At 32.2% G+C, this 20517-nt stretch overlaps 1 protein-coding gene across 1 annotated transcript in view; it reads left to right on the top strand.

The window, feature by feature from the left end:
• Positions 1 to 20517, top strand: part of LOC129219156 (Ca(2+)/calmodulin-responsive adenylate cyclase-like) — a 171250-nt gene that overhangs the window by 80949 nt on the left and 69784 nt on the right. Inside the window, exons 7-8 of the mRNA XM_054853475.1 lie at positions 5344 to 5523; positions 6977 to 7017. Coding sequence (XP_054709450.1) covers positions 5344 to 5523; positions 6977 to 7017 — 221 coding nt within the window. The remainder of the gene's footprint in view (positions 1 to 5343; positions 5524 to 6976; positions 7018 to 20517) is intronic.

The raw sequence follows: 20517 nt of genomic DNA, 5'->3' as shown, positions 1-20517 counted from the left end.
TTTCAAAAAATGATACTCATATTGTAATATTTTGCTGAAAGTTAAAAATTATTTTTGGTACTACACTGTTAAAAATTCAGGAAGATTTTCTGGTAATTGTTACTGTAAAATGGCGGGCTAACGCATCGCCGATTTTTACGGTAATTTTTACCGGAGAAATAAGCGATCCCAGCGCCAATTGGTTGCTGCTGCCTACCAAGGAAACCGTAAAACTTTACAGTAACATTTGATTTTTACGGTAATAGTTACTGGCAACATGGATGCCAGTAACAATTACCGTAAATTTTCCGGAAAATTTTTAACAGTGTATTAAATGATACAGTTCTTGTAATTAACCTTTGAAATATTAATTGAGTCCTTCTAATAATCAGTGTAACATTTATTTAGTTAATACTAAGCCTATTTGTATTTTAAATATCTTGTACAATTAGACAAGTACAGGCCAGGTTAAGTGGACTTGGCAAAATGAAATAGTTAATGTCGCTTAATTATTCAATCAGTTATTAAATCTCTTACGCGTTTTTTATTAATAACTTTATTACAAACCTTCATTTAGTAATTCACTTATTTATTCATTTCCTTATTTTTTCATTCATTCACCCTTTTACTCACTCCTTTATTTGTCCTTATACATCAACTAATCAATTTACTTAATTATTCGTATATTTTTTTCAGCATCTATTCATTTATTCATTCAGCATCTATTTATTTATTTCTTCATCAGTTATTCTTTTATTCACTGATTCATTTGATCAAAAAAAAATTTATATTCCAATAGAAAACATTTCATTACAAAAACATTTCATTTTTCACTTTGCCCCGTGAAAAAATAAAGTGACATTTTTCCACTTTTTTTTAAGCTAAAATTCACCGGCAAAAATAAAAAATACTTTTTCAATGCAAATTTTATCAAATACAATGTTCTTTCTTTATGTACTGTAATTTTCAAAACAAATTTCCATTTTTTTCATTTTGAAAAAGCTCAGTCATCTTAACCATTTCACTTTGCCCCACATTCCCCTACTAAATGGCTTTTACTGATAGTACATGTAATAAGATGTTTGCACATGAGTTGAGCAAAATGACCTTAACAATAACTTTGTTTTTAGAAAAGATTTCAGATTGTTTTCTCTTGACCTAGGATGCTTCTTGATCACAATTCTTGCTTTGCCAAGAACAAGAAATGACTGCCATCCATTTTACCAAAGATTTACCAAAGAGTGATAGATCAAAACATTATTCTCAATATGTTTTTTACTACTTTAACGGAATTTGCTTTAAGAAAATGCAGTTCTGGTTTTGTTAGCTGCATGCGGGAAAAACCATTGGAAATTAAGTATTGCAGTCCAATCCTTTAGCAGCAAGTCTGTTCGAAATGCCGAAATATTGCGTATTGAACATTTGAATGAAAAGCTCCTAAGGAAGCTTAGAAAGATTAAAACCACTGACATAATATTTATATTTTGTATTTCAAACATCCCTCACGTCTATGCTGTTGTTAAAGAAGAGATAACAATTCAGTTAAAAAACTAACATTTGAAATAATGGAGAACATTTAAGTAAAAAAGACTAACATTTATGATTGGAGAACGTTTCAGTGAAAAGACTAACATTTATAAATGGAGAACATTTAAGTAAAAAGACTAAAATTTATGATTGGAGAACATTTAAGTAAAAAGACTAACATTTATAAATGGAGAACATTTAAGTAAAAAGACTAACATTTATGATTGGAGAACATTTAAGTAAAAAGAGTAACATTTATGATTGGAGAACATTTAAGTAAAAAGAGTAGCATTTATAAATGGAGAACATTTAGGTAAAAAGATTAACATTTATGATTGGAGAACGTTTCAGTAAAAAGACTAACATTTATAAATGGAGAACATTTAAGTAAAAAGACTAACATTTATGATTGGAGAACATTTAAGTAAAAAGACTAACATTTATGATTGGAGAACATTTAAGTAAAAAGACTAACATTTATAAATGGAGAACATTTAAGTAAAAAGACTAACATTTATGATTGGAGAACATTTAAGTAAAAAGACTAACATTTATAAATGGAGAACATTTAAGTAAAAAGTCTAACATTTATGATTTGAGAGCATTTAAGTAAAAAAACTAACATTAATCTGTGTGAAAGAAATCATGAATTTTTCGGGGAAAACAGCGAACGAAATTTAACATTCATATGCTACATCAATCTCTACTCCAAAAGAAATCATTCCTTCAAACAAACTTTCGGGACTCTTATTTGGACTTTAAAAAATATGTTGAGACATTTATTTTCTTCCGAAATTTTCAAAAGAACCTTTTTCTCATATTAAGAAGTTCCATATTCAGTTTTTTTTTTTTTCTTTTTCGTCAATCTCTTTGCTACTGTTATCGAAGAATAAGCATTGCAAGTTTTCCGCAGTAACGACAACGCTTTTTATTTATTCACGATTTTGATCAATTCTTCTGCTAGCACCGCAAAATTCTGCATTGGCATAGTGGCACAAATCGTTTTAAATTATGAAGAAAAGACATTTTCCGCTTCTAAATTGAATAAAATATAAATAAATAATGTCACTGTTAGGAAAACGTGCATAATTTTCTAAATTCAGCAGATTCGCTCATGCGGTATAGTATAACTGTGTTAGGTGAAACTATATTTTAATACAGATAAGTTTTCTTCACAAGCATAAGTTTTCTCTTTGTATGCAGCACATTTACAGCTAGTTTGTATAGTTTGAAAACAAAATCATATGAAAGCTATTGTAGAAAATCTAATTTGTTATTTTTACTTCCTTTTACAAAAAAGGAAGTATTGTATTCGCGAAAAAATTTTCACTCAAAAATCGACCTTAATTTCCATTTTGCTCACCCCCGAATGAATGATGAGTTTATTTTTCAGCCCGACCACACGTGGATATATATCTAGGACCGTACATACACCCGAAATATCCATTTTGACGATCCCCGAGTTAATTACAACGAGTTTTCTCGTGATGTCTGTATGTGTGTATGTATGTCGCATAACTCAAGAACGGAATGTCCTAGAAAATTGAAATTTAGTACTTAGACTCCTAGTAGGGTCTAATTGTGCACCTCTCTTTTTGGTTGCATTCGGATGCTCCAAAGGGGGTATTTTGCCCCTTTTTGGGGGGAAATCATTGTTAATTTCGATGTAAACTCAAGTGGTGTTATAATTTGACGGACACTTGGCGATATATCGCCAATCTTTTGGTCGCCAAGTTTTGTCGCCAACTTGGCGACAAATTTGGCGATTTTTTTTAAAATCTGGTTTTAATTTGGCCGCTGTTGGTGATATTTAGAGAGTAAACTATTGAATCACATTAAAACTGCCAATAATGAGAAAATGACATTAAATTGGAGTAAAAGGAAGTTAAGTGATGCACACATCGGCTCGTTTATTAAAGCAGCCCTTTTATCCAACAGTGACGGATGTAAGAGACCCTTGAAGACAAACTTTCCCTTTTATTTGGTACACGTTGTAAGCAAAAGCAACACAATGTTTGCTCAGTTTTGGGGTTGAGAGAATACAACCGTAGAGCCTGAGTCCCGGAAAGTTTGTTGCTCTTGTTATCGATCTAAAGCCACTTTGAAAGTACTCTTTGTTCAAAATAAATGATGTGCGTAGCTGGCGACATGAAAGACTAAACTGAATATTTACGCATATTGTCAAACTACAGCGTATTTTGCAGGTACGAAATGGATCAAATTATTCAAGAAGTTGTTAAAGGATTTTTTCATGTAACAAAATTTCTGCATTAAAGTGAAATTTTTAAAATAATTATAAAAGAGTTTAGTGTTACACCTGTTTAGTGAATACAGGTAGTTATTTCGCCATAGAAAATAACTGAATCTTTTGCTGATGTGTGTGGCGTCTTGGTAAAGGAAAAGTTTTAATTTATTTATTTTTTTTTTATTTTTTATTTCTTTCTTTATTTATTTATTTTTTTGTGCTCCTCTGATTTAGAATACTGAATAGGTTTTGGGCACAAAATAAACAAAGCGTTGATAAATTCGGTGTTGATGTTGATTTAAAATGTTGTTTACAATAGAAGTCGGGAAAACAAATTATGATTGTACACACGGAACCTGCTGTTAAGCAATGCTTTCTTAACCTTTCAGAATTCACAAGATTTACTGAAAAATTTGAAACGCATTTTCCCGGCAAGTGTTGAAATTTAGTTCGCCTGTATTTGATAATTTTTTTTTTTAAATTTAATACGTTCATTATCAGGATTAATGTCTGTCATTTCTGAGAGAAAAAAATAATGAAGCATAAAAGAAGTTGACGTAAAACAAAAGCAAGAAATTTAACACCCGTGAGCACGTGACATGGTGTTGAAATCTCAAGCGCTGAAAGAATAATAAAAAAATTTCTTAATATTTATATAATTTGACCAGTAATTATTTTTTGACTAGAATTCAGCATGCAAATGTCACCACGTAAAACATGTTGGTCAGAGAAAACCATTTCTTCCTGGAATATTTTTGTAATTTAGTTTAGTAATATTATTTAAACATCTTTTGTTCCTTTGCTCAAAATGTATTATTCTACGTAATTAATTAAATGGCGGGAAAACATCTCGTTTTCATTGTAATTGGTACTATAAACCTAATTTGGACACAATTTCTGTCTAGTGTTGACAAAAGAGAATATTTTCTGAGCTATTTTACTTTCGATTTTTTTTTTAAATACAGAATTTTTGTATCACATGTGATACTTGGGAATCAAAGAGGTTTTAAAGGAAACCCTGACGTGTAACCAATTTATATTTTAATAGCAATACAGAGTTACATTTTTTATGATTTTTGAATAAGAACATAGTATTTTAACATTTACAATAAAAATACAAATTAAATATTTCATTCATACGTAATGTATTTTCAGCTTACGTATTGTCAAATAAGTTTCCCCAAGTGTTGGTATAACGCGTTTTCAGATTCCCGAAATTTGACTCGAAAACATTTCATTTAAGCGTAAATGGTACGTCATTGACGGAAGTCATGGTAAAATACAGGTACATTCGTAAATGTTTTAGTACTGGAACGCCAGTGAGAAATAGCTGAAGCCTAACGGGTTCAATTAATTTTTTTTCTCACTCAGGAAAAAACAAACTACGTTTCAAAATAAAACCTAACTGCAATCACTTGCTAATAAAAAAAAGTATTTTAAAGATGTTTAAATAAAAAAATAACCCAAAGAAAACACAATTTATTTGGAAGGAAAATTGTTTTCCCAGAAAAACGGTACAGAGAATCAATTCCCCCTTGCAAATGACAGAGAGAAACTTATGCGGTAATTAATTGTTTCATTATTTTCTGCAGCCTTTAATGTTCAGTAACTTGCCAGTGAGAGCTTTGGGCAATCGACGGAAACTATCCTTCAAAAATGTCTCCAACGTGGTCGTACAACTGCTTCATTCCATCAAGTACAGCATGGACGTTCCTTTCTCAAATATGGCTGAAACCGGTAGTACAAATGCAGAGAAACAAAGCACTAAAATGGTAAGTGTTTGCTCTAGTGGTAGTTGAATCTTTTTTAAATGAAAAACCAGAATTACTTAGAAATTTCCAATTTATCAACTCTTAATCGCCCGGAAGCAAATTAATGTAATTTTACTCTACTATCTGTAACAGTTAGACAGCACATTAATGTGATAGTTCTATATTGGCAGTAACTAACGAACAGCACATCAATCTTCTCTTTTTTTACCTTCGGTAACTGGCTGGTGCTACATTATTATTTTATTTCTCCTACTATCTATAACAATCTGGCAGCAATTAATGTTTTCTTCCTTTTTACTATGGATAACCATTTAGTTAAACATTAATGTGTTTTTTCTCTACTATTAGTTACTGGCGGACGACACATCAATATTTTCTTTCTCTACCATCAGTAACTGGCTGCTGACACATTATTATTTCAAATCTCCACTATCGAATAAACATCCTCCAACAAATTAATTGTTTTCTTCCTCTACCATCGGAAACCGACCTTCAACACGATGCTATTTCGACATTATGTTCGAAAAAAATAATAAAAACTACTAATTATGAGTAAAGGGAAAAAAAAAAAAAGATTCGAATGTATATGCAGCAGGCAATAAAATTTTTCATATTTTTTTATCATGCGTATCCATCCACCAACGAGCTGGTTTTGAGTCGTAATACACCAAGGTTCATAATTAAAGATTTGATTCCCTTAAAGTTACTACTTTTTCAAACAACCAACTATCTTAAAAATAAGTTTACACATCTTAGCATAATGAATAATTTCAAACACATTTTGTTTTAAAAATGCGATATATGTCTTGCAAGTTTCGTAGTTTCATCACATTCCCAGGAAATATTGTTAAAAAGCTTTAATTTTCCTAGAAAGAGTACAGCTTCTTGATTACCCATAATTTTTGTCTGTTAACTTTGCTGTATAAGAGTTTGACGGCTAAGGGTAAATGTCTGTTTTAGTGACCGGAAAACCTTAACTCACGACTCTAACTTTCTCTCATCGACCCTGCCTAATGGATTACTTAATAATTTTCTTTTTGCTCCCTCATTTTATTTTATTACTAATTGTAAAGATTGGTAAAATGGCAGTTTTTGTCTTGAAACCTTTTAAGTCTTGATTCTGATACTTAAATAACGATATTTGGAGTTAATGAGATTCGACTACAGTAATAGAAAAGCATTTATTTTCTACTCAAGCATATCTTGAGCATTAAATGAATCAATTAATTACTCGGATCACTTTTCATCTCGCTTTCTTGTATTGAAAAAGGTGTTCATTGATACACCGAAACACGTGTCTGCAGTCTTTTCCGATTTTTGTGCATCAAAACATTGGTTAATTGATTTATTTAATTTTCAAGCACAAGGGTTTTGATTCGTTACATTTTGAGCATGTTTATATTTTTCTAACTATAATCACTCTCTTACAAAAGTTTCTTTTTTGCATATGCAGTCACATTTTGCCGATAAACTGAGAAAGCCGTTTAAGAAAAGGTAAGTGAAATCGTGTTATACTTATTTTTTGTTTATGTTTTTGCTTTGAGTTTCATTTTAAAAGTCCGTTCTTAAGTACAAGAGGAAACCTCCACTATAATGACTTGAAAATTAATTATTGATTACACTCGTTTTATGACATTTAAAAAAATAGTTTACTTTCTGTGAGTGAAAATTTTCAGATTTCTACTTCAAGTGTGTGGAACAATTAACTCCAATTAGTAATAAAACAATCGGTTTTTCCTTCTTCATTTGCAAAATTGATTCAAAACCATAATAGAATAGAAAAACTGAAGTGAGAAGTTTGGTGTTGTTATTACAGTGCTGGAAAAAAAATTGCATCCCCCTAGCATTTTCACAACAGTGGGATTATGTGAGAAGTTTTGGTTGACCGATTAACGATGAATGTGTGTGAAATTCTGCAAAACTTATGAAATAGACATTTAACAACAAGAATCCGATTATTGTTTACGTAGATCGGAGCTGTTTCCGGGTCAAGACAAACTGCTGACCCCATGCTCATATTTTCAATTCTGAACCTGCGTGTGAGTTTAGAGAAAAAAAAAACTTAACCGCATGTCAATTTAAGTCTAATGGCAGGATAAATGTTTTTAAATTGTTACTTACCAGTTTTGCCCTATGGCACGGAGCCGAATCATCCTGGAAAATAACATTTGGAACTGAAGTAAAGTAATCGCAGATAGAAGTAATTTCTCTACCAAAATGCCAATATACACCTTAGCGTTTACCGTTCCTTGCACAAAGTGAAGCCCACCAACTCCTTGATCAGAAATACATCCCCAAATCATCTGGGATATGGGATGCTTGTGTTGAATGCAGTCGGGATGATATTCCTCTCCTTTGCGGCGCGGATGATGCAATTTTTTTTACCACCACTGTACATGATTGCATGTTACTTGCTGAGCTTAAACTAAATGTAAGAAAATTGATGATTCATTACATTTTCTAGCAAGTGCTCTAGTTTATATCTAGTGTATCGGAATATTTATGACTCATTACTTCCCAAATACTGTATTTAAAATTCCAAAAATGCATTATTTGGATCGTGAAAGAGTTAAATACATTGCTTTTTACATATTAACGTCAATTTACGACCTTTATGTAATAAAATTTTAAATATCATGAAGATGAGCTACTGCATCAGAAAAATTGAGAGGGTCCTGAAATTGACATGTTTTTTTTTCTCTTTTTTGTCTTCTTTAGGTAATTTCTGCAATATATTTAGAGCCTGTGCTTGTAAAAGTATTAACACACAATTATAAAATGCTAGTTTCGTTACCGCATGCAAAACACATAATTTGAAGGAGGGATTTTTTTTTTACTGATATAGCTTAAATGTGTACATTTCCGTTTGTGTTATTCAAATGAAGTATGTACTGTTAGAGAAGTTACATGTATTTTTAAAAAAAAATATTTCTTATCATATTAAAGTTTTTTTTTTTTTGAAATGTTCTTCGATATACTTGAAAATTGTGCAACAACGCCAACTTAATATGTTTTCCCAAAACTGAGTAAAAGTATTACGATACATAGTGAAAGTAGTGGTACGATGAATTAGCGCAAATCAAAATTATGTTAAACGATAATTAGCGTGAAAAAAAAAACATTTCGGTCCATTCTTGTTTATGAGTGACAAAGTGTGCATGGATGTGGCTGTGAGCTTTAAATTCTCCCACGGGCTGATTAGAAATTATTTGATAAGGTAAGTCACAATTCTGACTTTTATGAACAAATAACGATTGTAAGAGAGAGAAAATTCAAAAAAAAGTGTTCTGCAATTTTTTCTGGCGTGCTAGTTTTTCTTATGTCTTAGCCATTCAATTTTACTAGAACCTTTTGCATTTTTTTTTTGGTATAAGGATACCTTCAGAACTTTCATGTTAATATAGTGGAACGTTTAGTGCGGTTGAATGAAAATAATGCAAACTTACTTAAAGCTACTGTGCGTCAAAACAAGCTGTCAATCGCTCTTGAAACTATTTTACTTCATTTATTTTGAGCAAAACATACAGTGGCTTCCAAAAGTGTTCGTACACCTACGACTTTCAATGAAATAGGACCTTATCCATTGGTTAGAATTAATATTTCGGAATAGGTATTTAATTATAAGATATATGATCTATTTTTAACAAAACTACACGAATTTTTTTAAACAAACATTAAAACTTAATTTTTTAAAAATCAAAAACCAAAAAGTGCCGGAAATTTTATCCCACAAAAGTCTTCGTACACTTTGAAAAAAATGTCAAAAAATTAGTAAATAATCTTACTTTTTACAAAATTATTATTTAGTAGAGGATCATGGAGTATCAACAACAGCTTTTAAACGTCTGGGAATAGATTTCATTGTTTTTTCTTTCTTTTTTTCTGCAATTTCTGAGTAAGTATTCAGCCGCACTTTACTACGCATACCAGCCATTTAAAAATAATAAGCAGAATATTAGGGAATAAATAAACAAAAAATTAAAGCCAAATGACTTTTAAGGGTCAATACAATGCAAAAATAATAAAAAAACGACATATGATAATTTAAATAATGAATTTATTCGAAAATATTTCAGTGTACGATGACTTTTGTGAAGTATTTTTTCTCTGTCTCTTCGTTTTTTGACAAATTTCAAAAATAAAATCTGGCAATATTTTGAAAAAAAACTACTGGGTTTTATTCAGAATGGCATAGGAATGGTGCGAAAAAAAATTGGACTTCATATTCGAATTCAGTTTTGCGTTATTTTGGTTTTACTACAAAATCTCATGGTGTACGAACACTTTTGGGAGCCACTGTAGTTGTTTTTCATTAAAAAAGTGGCTTGAGAAACTAAACAAAAAAAAAAAAAATAGGACCTTACAATCAGCTTATTTTTGCTTCTATGTTTCATTAATTTATACTAATAATTTGTACGCATAAATGTGTTTTCATTTTGTACATTTGATCGCGTTCTTTTCTAAAAATGATTAAAAGTGAATGTATAAACGAGCTGATGTGTGCATCACATGACTTCTTTTTACGCCAACTTGATGATAATAGCGTCTTCGAGTAAGCAAGGAAACACTAAATATTTTTAACCCAGTTTCTTGCGAACCGAAGCAAAAAAACGTTTTACACCGATTTATTTCCCCATTATTGGCAATTTTAATGTTATTTAGTGGTTAACTCTTTAAATATCACCAACATTGGCCAAATAAAATCCAGATTTAAAAGTTAAAAAAAAAAACGCCAAATTTATCGCCAAGTTGGCGACAAAACTTGGCAACCAAAAGCTTGGTGATATATCGCCAGTTTTTCGACAAATTATAACACCACTTGAGTTTACATTGAAATTAGCAATGATTTCCCCCCGAAAAGGTGTAAAATACCCCCTTAGTAACATCCGATTGCAACCGAAAGGGAAGGCGCACAACTAGACCACCACTAAGAGTTTACGTAACAAATTTCAATTTCTAGGACATACCGTTTTTGAGTTATGCGAGATACATACGCATATACGTACATACGCACATACGCACATGCATACGTACATACGGACGTCACGAAAAAATCGTTGTAATTATCTCGTCAAAACGGATATTTCTGGTGTTTGTACGTTCCTAGGAACATATCCATGTGTGGTTGGGTGGGAAAAAAAAAAAAAACTCAATATTCATTGGGGGGATGAGCAAAATGGACATTAAGGCCGATTTTTGAGTGAAATTTTTTTCTCGAATACACTTCCTTTTTTGTAAAAGGAAGTAAAAATACTTAATTTAGCCCTTTTATTCGCAATCAGCATTTCTCAAAACTTGATAAATCCCTTCCTGAATACTTGCGAAAACTACAATTATCTGCATCGCTTTCTTTCTATGTATTTTCCAAATTTCAGTGAAAATATCGATTGTATCTTGCTTTTTTATGTTCCCAAGAGACAACGATATCTCCCGACAGTATTCAAAAATAAAATGATTAGAGAGAGAGAAAGAAAGAGAGAATTTTTCTTTTATTCCTTCTTTCAATACCTTTAATGCAGTTTTCTAAAGATTTCATTTTATCTTCTCGTTGCTTCTCCCTTTGTTCAAACTCTCTTTCACGGTTCTAAATAATACCAGTGACTGACCAAATATGTTTTTGTTTCTATTAACAAAATTATTGCGATCAGTTTATAGCACAGCCAAATTCTTTCAATGTACTGAATGCTTCTTACGAAACTATTATGAGAAGTATTGTATGCTATTTAAACATATATCACGTTATTATCCTCAGCAGACACTCATATGCAAAGATATAGCTGGGTTATTTCTAAGCGTTGGGCCGATCCTATCAGGTGTGCAGCCAAAGCAAGGGGCTGCTACTGGCCACATCATATAGTTCTTATCAAGCAAAATTCCTCAAGAATTAATCACAAGATAACTTATAATAAGTCGAATAGATATGCTGAATTTTAAATGTTCAACTGTCAAAGAGCCGATTTCCCGACAGCATAGTATAGTTTAAGAAAAACAGAATGTTAGGGAACATTGTGTTGGTTTATTGTCTATTAATATCTACTCTTTACACACATGCTTCATTCAGTTGCAAAATTTGTGGCAGAACCGGTAATCAGGCATGGATACAGGGAAATGAAAGAAATGGCCCCCTCCTGAAGCATGAAAGGGTGCCTTCTAAAAGGAGCACCGAGGGCAGCCTCTAATGTTAACGCGCCAAGCTTTTATAGGCATATTTTTGAAGACATATTATATATATATATATATATATATATATATATATATATATATATATATATATATATATATATATATATATAAGCTGTACTGATTAGAGATACTCTCGCAAGCATTTCAAATAACAAATTCTGTGTTCAACAATCGCGGATGCGTGTGCGTGGAGAGACTGAAAATTTGCGACTCTTCTGAGAGGCAAACATATATGAATGACAAACTAAAATTTTGCAATTTTCCCCCATTACAGATATTTTTTCTAATCGAAATCACGAATGAACTGCCCGGTTGCAGATTAGGTAAGAGACAGGGCTCTTGCCACGGGTAGCAAATTTAAATGTAGCTCTAAAACGGAGATCCAAAACGATGCCGTGATCTCCTTTACGACACTAAAGAAGGCTTAAGATTGCGTTTTTAGGACTTTAATCTCGGAAAATTTTGCTGGTTGACCCACCGATGTTAAGGACCCAGTTCAGTCACTGATTCACTCCTTCCACCTTAACTTAATCAAACATAGCCTAAAAATGTTGGCTCCAAATCTAAAATGTATTTTCAGAGGACAGCCCTTTCTAATGTCATCAAAAATTGCTTAATGACATTTTTCGGATTTCTTTTCCAAAATTTTTGTTTTGGTGAGCCCCGAAATCCATTCCCAAACATGACTACCAAAGAGAGTCTCAATTAGCGTCTTTAGAGAGGCCCCCTAATCCCACCCCCTCTCACTTAACGTATTGAAAACAATCTAAAATTGCGTTTTTCAAACATCAGTTTCAAGAACTTTCGGGGAAGGACTTCGGATCCCCCTTTTCTCAAACGCAATCAATATAACTCATAACTTCGTTTTTAGACGGTTCCGTGGAGCCACAGAACCCTTCCTGCCTAAACTAGCTTGAAATTGACTTCAGTTTCAAAAACCAGTTCGTGATGACACATTGAACCCCGCCTGCTCTTTATCCCATCATTACCAAACAATGCCAAAAATACGATTTTGGGACTTCTATTTCTAAAAAATTCCGGAAGAGAACTGCCTGTCTTATATAATTTTTTACGACGCTAAGACATACCTATCAATCGTCGAGGTGAGGTGGACAAAAGGGTCTACAGTTGTATTTTTCATACATTAGTATCGAAAAATATCGGAAAGATCCGCCCAAGCTTCCTAGTTTCATTAACGTCACCAAAGATAGTACAAAATAGCGCTTTTAGAGATATCCGCTTGGCAGCCACAAAACCCTTCCTTCCCAAAAATAGCCTAAAATGGATTTTAGTTCCGAAAAATATTTCCTTTCGGAATATTTTCACGTTTTCCCTATCGTTTTCAAATTTAGCCAAAAATGGGGTTTTGAAACAATAGTGTCGAGAAAATACCGGTGAAAAGCCGCCAGATCCTCTACCGTCACCAAATACAGTCTAAATTAGCGTTTTAAACTTCAATTTTGAAAACTTTCTATGGGAGACGATTGAATCTCCCTCCCTCTAGCAACATCATTAAAGCTAACCCAAAATTTCGTGTTTAGAACTTCAGTTTCGAAAAATTTTCGGGAAGAGTATCGATCCTTCCTAAGCTACGGTCATAAAAAAATTGCTTTAAATTGATTTCAATTTTGAAAGAATTTTATGAAAGAACTCCAACATTACTTTCCCCTGAAGTCTCGAAAAAGTTCCTAAAATTGCGATACTTGGCGTCAATTTCAAAAAGATTTCCATGCACCTTGAATAGACCCGACTCTTTTGTCCTTGCAACCAAACACAACCAAAGAATAACTAAAACTACTTTTCATACGCCAATTTCGATTATTTTCTGGGAGCAATCCCCCCCCCCCTCCTGCTTCCCCTTCTTCCGTCCTTCCTCTGATGTCACCGAAGACAGACTATAAAATGCGTTTTTACAACTAGTAAATTTTGGTATCTACACTGTTAAAAGCAGGGGTTCCAGACGAGTGAAAATATTCCCTCTAAGGTGAAAGCATAGTGCCTGAAGGTGCATCACAGGCTAGAAAATAGAGCAGAGGAGCCAGAACATCATGCAATCGCAGAAAGACTCATTGCGCATGCGCTTTTTGCCTTAGACATACATTCAACCACCTCAATATGGCGGACAAATGATGATTGCGTTTGTGTGTCTTTCACATTGAATGAAGTACACTATTGGATTAAAACCCAACTTTTCTAGGATTAATTATCCGAAATTACAAGTAAGTACAGCTTTTGATCACTTTGTAGCTTTTAGGGCTTTCAAACATAGTTAAGTGTTTAAACGTGCATTTATTGCTTTTCACAGTAACCGTTAGTCTTCTAGTTCTCGTTTACTGTTACTATCGTGAAATTTCCATCATTCAAAACGCTACTAAAAATATCTGTCATTATTTTCTTGAATACTCGATAAGCAGCTTTTATTAGTCACCAAAAGAACCTTAATAAAAATGTTTCTTGTGCTTCGTAGATTATAACATAAAGATAGCGAAAAAAAAAATCTCTCTCAGTCTAGCTCTTTTTTTCTTTTTTTTGCTTTTTCATTCAAGTGTTAGAATCATTTCCTGTTAGCAGTCCTCGAAAGCGTTAGAACTTTCTTTTGGTTTTTTATTTAACTGTTGAAAAACTTTATGTGCAGTTTCTTTTGTTACTCTTGATTAACGTTTATGAAACGATTTTGTTTTTCCGTAATTGTAATATCCCTGAATATTTTTGGCTCATCATTTAAATAATCCATAAGTACAGCTATGCTTCATTTTCGGAATACGTCAAGTTTTAGTAAATGTATAATTTCTCACATGTTTTAAATAATTACTCGTTTTTAAATTATAACGTATTTGTGACAGATCTTTGATACAAGTGAAGGGGTAGATATTTATTGTTTTATTAATTTTTAACATTACTTTTTGTAAAAAAAAAAAAAAACCATCAGAACCCTGAATTTTTTCACATGTTTTTTAACGACCCCAGAGTTATTATTCATATTATTTTTTTATGATTCTTTAAGAAAACGATAAAGATTTCACCGGTCCGCAAAGTTTTTCATTTGCTTTTACCGCGCCCGTGGGTCAAAAGAGGTTGAGAAACACTGAGTTAGAGCACGATCAGATGAATTAACGCTATGAGCACTTCTTAACTATGTTGAAAACTCTGAAATATGATCAAATGCTGTAATTACATGTTTTAATCATTTCCAATACCGAGTTCAATGTGAAAAATGTCCAAAACGTAGAATATCATAAATCAAAACAAAACTAAAAAAAAAGGTACACAACTGTATTTAAAAACGCACACAATACGGGGGAGGGGGGAGGAGGATCTATAGTAAGGGTGCCATTTCTCTCTCCGAAGGATCCTTTTTTTCACTCCGGCTGTCTAGTTTTTAAAAGGTGCCTGTTTTTCACCCTATTTAGAGGTGCGATTTCGGCTCCGTATTGGGTGCCGCTGGTGAACAAGCGTTTCTCCCCTGAAAGGTGCCGAATGCATCCTGTAGTTTTAACAGTGTATTACTTTCTTCAAAGATATAAATTGTACCTAAGAAATTTCTTACTTTAAAACTTTTCTTCCTTTTTATTAGTTCATCGTTCTTTTGTTTTTTTTTAACTAGAACTTGATATAGAAATTTGAAGAAAGATTTATATGGACGTTGAAGATTAGTCAAAATATGCAAATTACTCATGAGGGGCGGAACATTAGGCCTTTGCACGCATCCTAGAATCAGCCTTATCAAAGCGTGACAATTACTCCTTGATATTATGAAAGGAGTTGAATATACCAAGTAGAGTGGAGACCGTAGAGTGATCAATTCTAATTTTTAAAAAAAATTCAAAAGATGAAATAGAAGATTTCTGGGAAGGAAAAATGTATACTTTATTGCTTTTTATAATTAGAATATTCGATATTCTGTAATTAAGAATGTAACAAAGCATTCAAATTTAATATTTCTAAAATTGAAAAATTGTTCCCTCCATTTTGAAGATACTGAATTTTTATTTAAAATACAAAGCGTGAAAAGACGATGTGATTGGTTTTTGCGGTATTTTGAGTGACTTGTGCATACACACATGACCAACCAAAATACTATTTTTAAATTAACTTTAAACTTCAAACTTTTGATTAAAGAATTTACTGTTAATTACGTTCCTGGTTGGGTTACGAGTTGCAGACTTTTATAACGACTTGTATACATGTTCAAATAGTATGGAACTCTAATTTATGACTTTATATCAAATGATATAAAATTTTAATTCTTCCCATTCTTTGTGCATCACTCTAACTTTTTCAAAGTACTTGTCATTTTGATTCCAATATTTACTCCTTACAGCGTAGTCTCCACTTTTCTTTTTCTCACCAAGTTAATATTTCGTAAAGGTCGTGAAACACGATATTATTGTATAATTGTTTGAAAGATTTTAAAACTGTTTAGAGATTTTAGAGAAGGTAAATGTTTTATACTCTTTGCTATTCGTCCTCAGGGGCTGCTAAGAAAAATGTTACCTTAATATTTTGTTTTAAAACTACGTTTGTGCTACTCATTTAAGGGAGGGTGGCTCAAAGCGCGTAGGTTAAGTAAGAACGCGCGAAAGTTGTAGTTTTTGGATTTTTATCACAACACAACTTCGGTTTTATTTCCTAGATTTCCTCTCCGTTTTTCCCTACCCGCTTTGGCTGAAGGAACGTTTTTTAGTTCAATAATTATAACATTAAATTTTGAAAAGAACCTAACGAAATGACCATTTTAGTTCGTAGGTGAATGATGTCATAATAACATTATTGATATTTAAATAAATAAACTGGTCCTCTACTAGTCGCAAGATACATACCATCAGTTCTTTTAGATATGTATCATTTTTCTTATTTTAAGCCTGGTTACGCCATGCCGTTTCACTGCTGCTTCGCTGTGACTGATTGAGACTCGGGGGTGTTCGGGTAACGCATATGCATGCATCGCAGCTTGAAAACCATGCGGCGAGATACGAATGCCTACCCGCTTTGAGCCTATATTTGTTTTGCACATTAGTTATTGACTAGGAATATTTTCGGAAATTGATTGGTACAGTTCTTAAAAATAATAATGCAATCTTTTACTTTCACTGAAAAAAATGCAGTAATATTTTCAGCTGCAGCCATTTGCTATGCAAACGTTATGCTGAGGATTTAAACGAAACACTCAATCATACATTCCAAAAGTGAAGAAAAATCTTAAATACTTTTCATTGCTGAGGGAGTTTTCCGCCTAACATTTTTTTCTGTGGTTGATGAACTATCTAATTCAAACGTCATCATGTGCAAAAATAATAAGTATTACATTTTCTTTACTCATCAAAATGCACCGTTACCTATTTTACTAATGATAAAGGAGAAAATTTGTGTGTCTGTTTGTGACTCGCATAAGGCCAAAACCGTTTGATCTATATTCATGAAATTAAGCATAAAACTAGTTTGGATCATGATTGTGTGCGCCTCGAAGCATTTTTTCAAACTCCATTTTGTTATTTTATTCTGATTTTAGCTCATATTTCGCGTAAATTTGCTAATTTCGAGGCGACATTACATGTACTTTGTTACATTTTATGTCATTCGAAATCGAACAGTTGCAATAAGTGTTTTCAGCAACACTCGAATCTTAGGTTTATCTTAATCCTCGCAACTAGTTAAGTTTTTGAATAAAATCTAGAACTAAGAATTCATTTTCGCAGCCAAAAATAACGTTTTGTTTTGTTCCCATGGCTGTCACTTATAGCTTCCTTGTTTGTTTGTTTTTTTTTTCCTCTCTTTCTTTGAATAATTAATTTTTTAAAGTATTTTTCATGTTTCTTGATATCCTATTACATATATTATTATATTTTCAATTTGTTAAATCATAGTTTTTTGCTTTAATTTGCCACAAAAAATAGAGAATGTTCAAAGAAAGGTTAAGCAACTGCTGTCCGCAGAAAAATAATCTTCATCCTGTATAGAATAAAGTAGTACTGTAAAAGCATTTATTTTTGCTGACCGCAATTTTCGCGAAAATAAATGTATCAATGATTTCGCGAGCCGAAAATTTTATATGAACAGAACAAAGAGTTGAAAGGAAAAAATATTTCACGAGGTTTAAATTTTCACAATTACGTGGAGCTCGCAAAAATGACGAAAACGAAAGCCTTGCGAAAACAAATACTTTCACAGTCTCCTTCAGCATTTCCCAGTTATGCAAATACATGATAAATGGCGATATCACCAACGACCAAGTGCTTCCGAAGCTTGATTAATCATTTCAGTAATCCAACCCAAATTTATATCTAAAGCTTAAGTAGATTTGTAACTTAGTCCTTAGCTGACCTTTTGAATACTTTCATTTATTTAATTGAAATGGCACGCGTCTTTTCATCAGCGATCATCTGCTATTCATTTGCTTCAAAGTGTTTACTAAGCTTATGAAGAAAAGGATATGCTCTTAATCAAGCTTCTGCTTTTCATTAATTTATGAATCAACACTTAAATGACATCTCAAAACTAATTAAAAATCATCCCAGAAAGCTGATAGCTCATTTGATGTGTAACGGAGTTTTCGCTAATGAATGATTAAATTATATATTTTAATGAAAATTGTTTTTAGTTAGCAATTAATAGAAAAAGAGGAAATAAATACTAAAACTGAATTTTTCTCCCTTTTTCAAAACTCATCATTTGCTTTTTTATTTCGTATTTGTAATTTTTTAATCATTTTTAGTTTAATCTTTTTTTTTTTTTTTTTTTTTGTTAAATACTTTTAACTTTTATTGCACTAAAATAACTTTTCTTTCTCTCTCTCTCTCTCTATATATATATAGAGAGAGAGAGATTATTTCTCTAAATATTAGTTAGGGACCTAGAGCTTGTATAAAAAGTTAAATTTTGTATTTTTTGACTCATTTTTATTTTTGCTTCAAACTGTCAATATCTTAATTCTGCGTCTGATTTTGAACATTTTTGCAATTGGGAGAATACATCTAGGACTAACGGTTGCGAAAATAAAGGTCTTGCAGGTTAAAACGGAACACCCTGTATATATGACCGTCCCGAATTTGTTCGGATTGAAAAAAATTATCTGTCTTACATAAATATTCTACAGACTTTTTTGTTTTAAAATATCATATATATATATATATATATATATAGAGTGTTATATAGAGCATCTTATGTACTAACATATATATATATCAAGCTCTTCAAATTACGAAATTACGTGTACAATGAGTCTAACACGTAATTTCAAAGTAGCAAGTAAGTAAAGTAGCACGTAATTTCAAAGTCTTCAAAGTAGCTCTAATTTTCGTTCTCTTAAATAAGTGGCAACTTTTCAAATCCCTTTTTTTTTTTCAAGATAAAAAAGATGCATGTCTATTATTTTTCAAAATGTCTTTCCATCGTGACAACCTAAACTTGGCACTTCAAACTTGATCGTTAAAATGAAGTATTCAAACAGTGGTAGCACTTACACTGACATAATGGCACGTTATTTTTCATCACCAATCATCTGTTATTCTTTCGCACATTCATTCAAAAACTTCCACACAATAAGATACTCCCAATGCGTTGTGCATTGGCGACAACCTGGTTGTGCGGCAGTTTCTCACGCTTCCATTCGTCGACTAGTTCTTGGAAAGACAGTTACATAAACTCCTTTCACACAGTTCTTCTTTTTTTTTTTTTTTCTTCTTTTTGTTGCTGTCGGAAAAATGTACGTATTTACGAGTTTGACTATAAAATAGGAGAAATCATTGGAGTGAGAAAACTGTTTTGAAAAAATAAAGGGATTTCAATGCCTCCAGAAGCTCGCATTGCGGTTATTGTCAGAAAATGAACACCACTACACCAGCTGTGTTGTAACTAAGTTCAATTTAAGCTTGACCCCAAAAAATTATGATTATTATTTTTTTATAGTTATTTTTACCTGCTGATAGCTATTACTGCCCTACAGTGGTGGACATAATTAAAAGACACGTATCTAATTTGTCAAAGAGAGAAAGAAAGGAGTCAGAGGCTAAAAATGTTTTATCAAATACGTCAAAAGCAAAAATTTATTTTTTTATCACGCATAATTGTTTTACAGAAATGAGGCAGTGAGAAGCAAAGTGCAAGTGGACATTTTGAAGTTTTGAGTAAAACGCGTTTAAAGATCAGATCCTAGGTAGGCTTTAGTTGAAATTTTTTTCTAAATCAAGCTGTATACCGGAACCTACCAGGGCTATACTAAAAATTAATAAATAAATAAAAATACCATTGACAAAAATATAAGACATCCTAATATTTTAATTAAAATCCCTGCTCTTTTTCGTAAACAATGTGCAATATTGAAATTTTCTGCACGCTGTTATGAAGTCAGCAGAGTTAACTAAAGCTGACGATAACCGACTTCACGCATTTACAAACATGCCACGAGGTACAGAATTAAAAGAAAGTGAAATTTGCGAAATTTGGAGATTAAATGGAACGGGTACTTCAACTAGTAATGTTTCAAAAACTATTAAACGCTTTTGATGTGCTACTAGAAATGTTTTGAAAAAAGGAATTAATGGATCTATGATTAAAAGATCTGGACGTAATCCTTGCTTTTCCTCGAGTGCTTTCTATGTTAAATATAAAAAATGGGAAAAAAAACCCCACCGCTTCTAAACCGGCACAAAATGGACCGTCTAAACTTCGCAAAACTAAGTATGGCCTCGACCTCCAAATGGTTGTATAATTTTATGATGAAAAAAAGTTTAACCTGGATGGGGGGGGGGGGGCTTGACGGGTTTCAATATTACTGACATGATTTACGGAAATCTCTTCATGTACTAATGAGTT

This window comes from Uloborus diversus, chromosome 3 (assembly GCF_026930045.1).
Source record: "Uloborus diversus isolate 005 chromosome 3, Udiv.v.3.1, whole genome shotgun sequence".
Lineage (NCBI taxonomy): Eukaryota > Metazoa > Arthropoda > Arachnida > Araneae > Uloboridae > Uloborus > Uloborus diversus.
The sequence above is the reverse complement of the archived record's forward strand: the minus strand, read 5'-3'. Positions and strand labels throughout refer to the sequence as shown.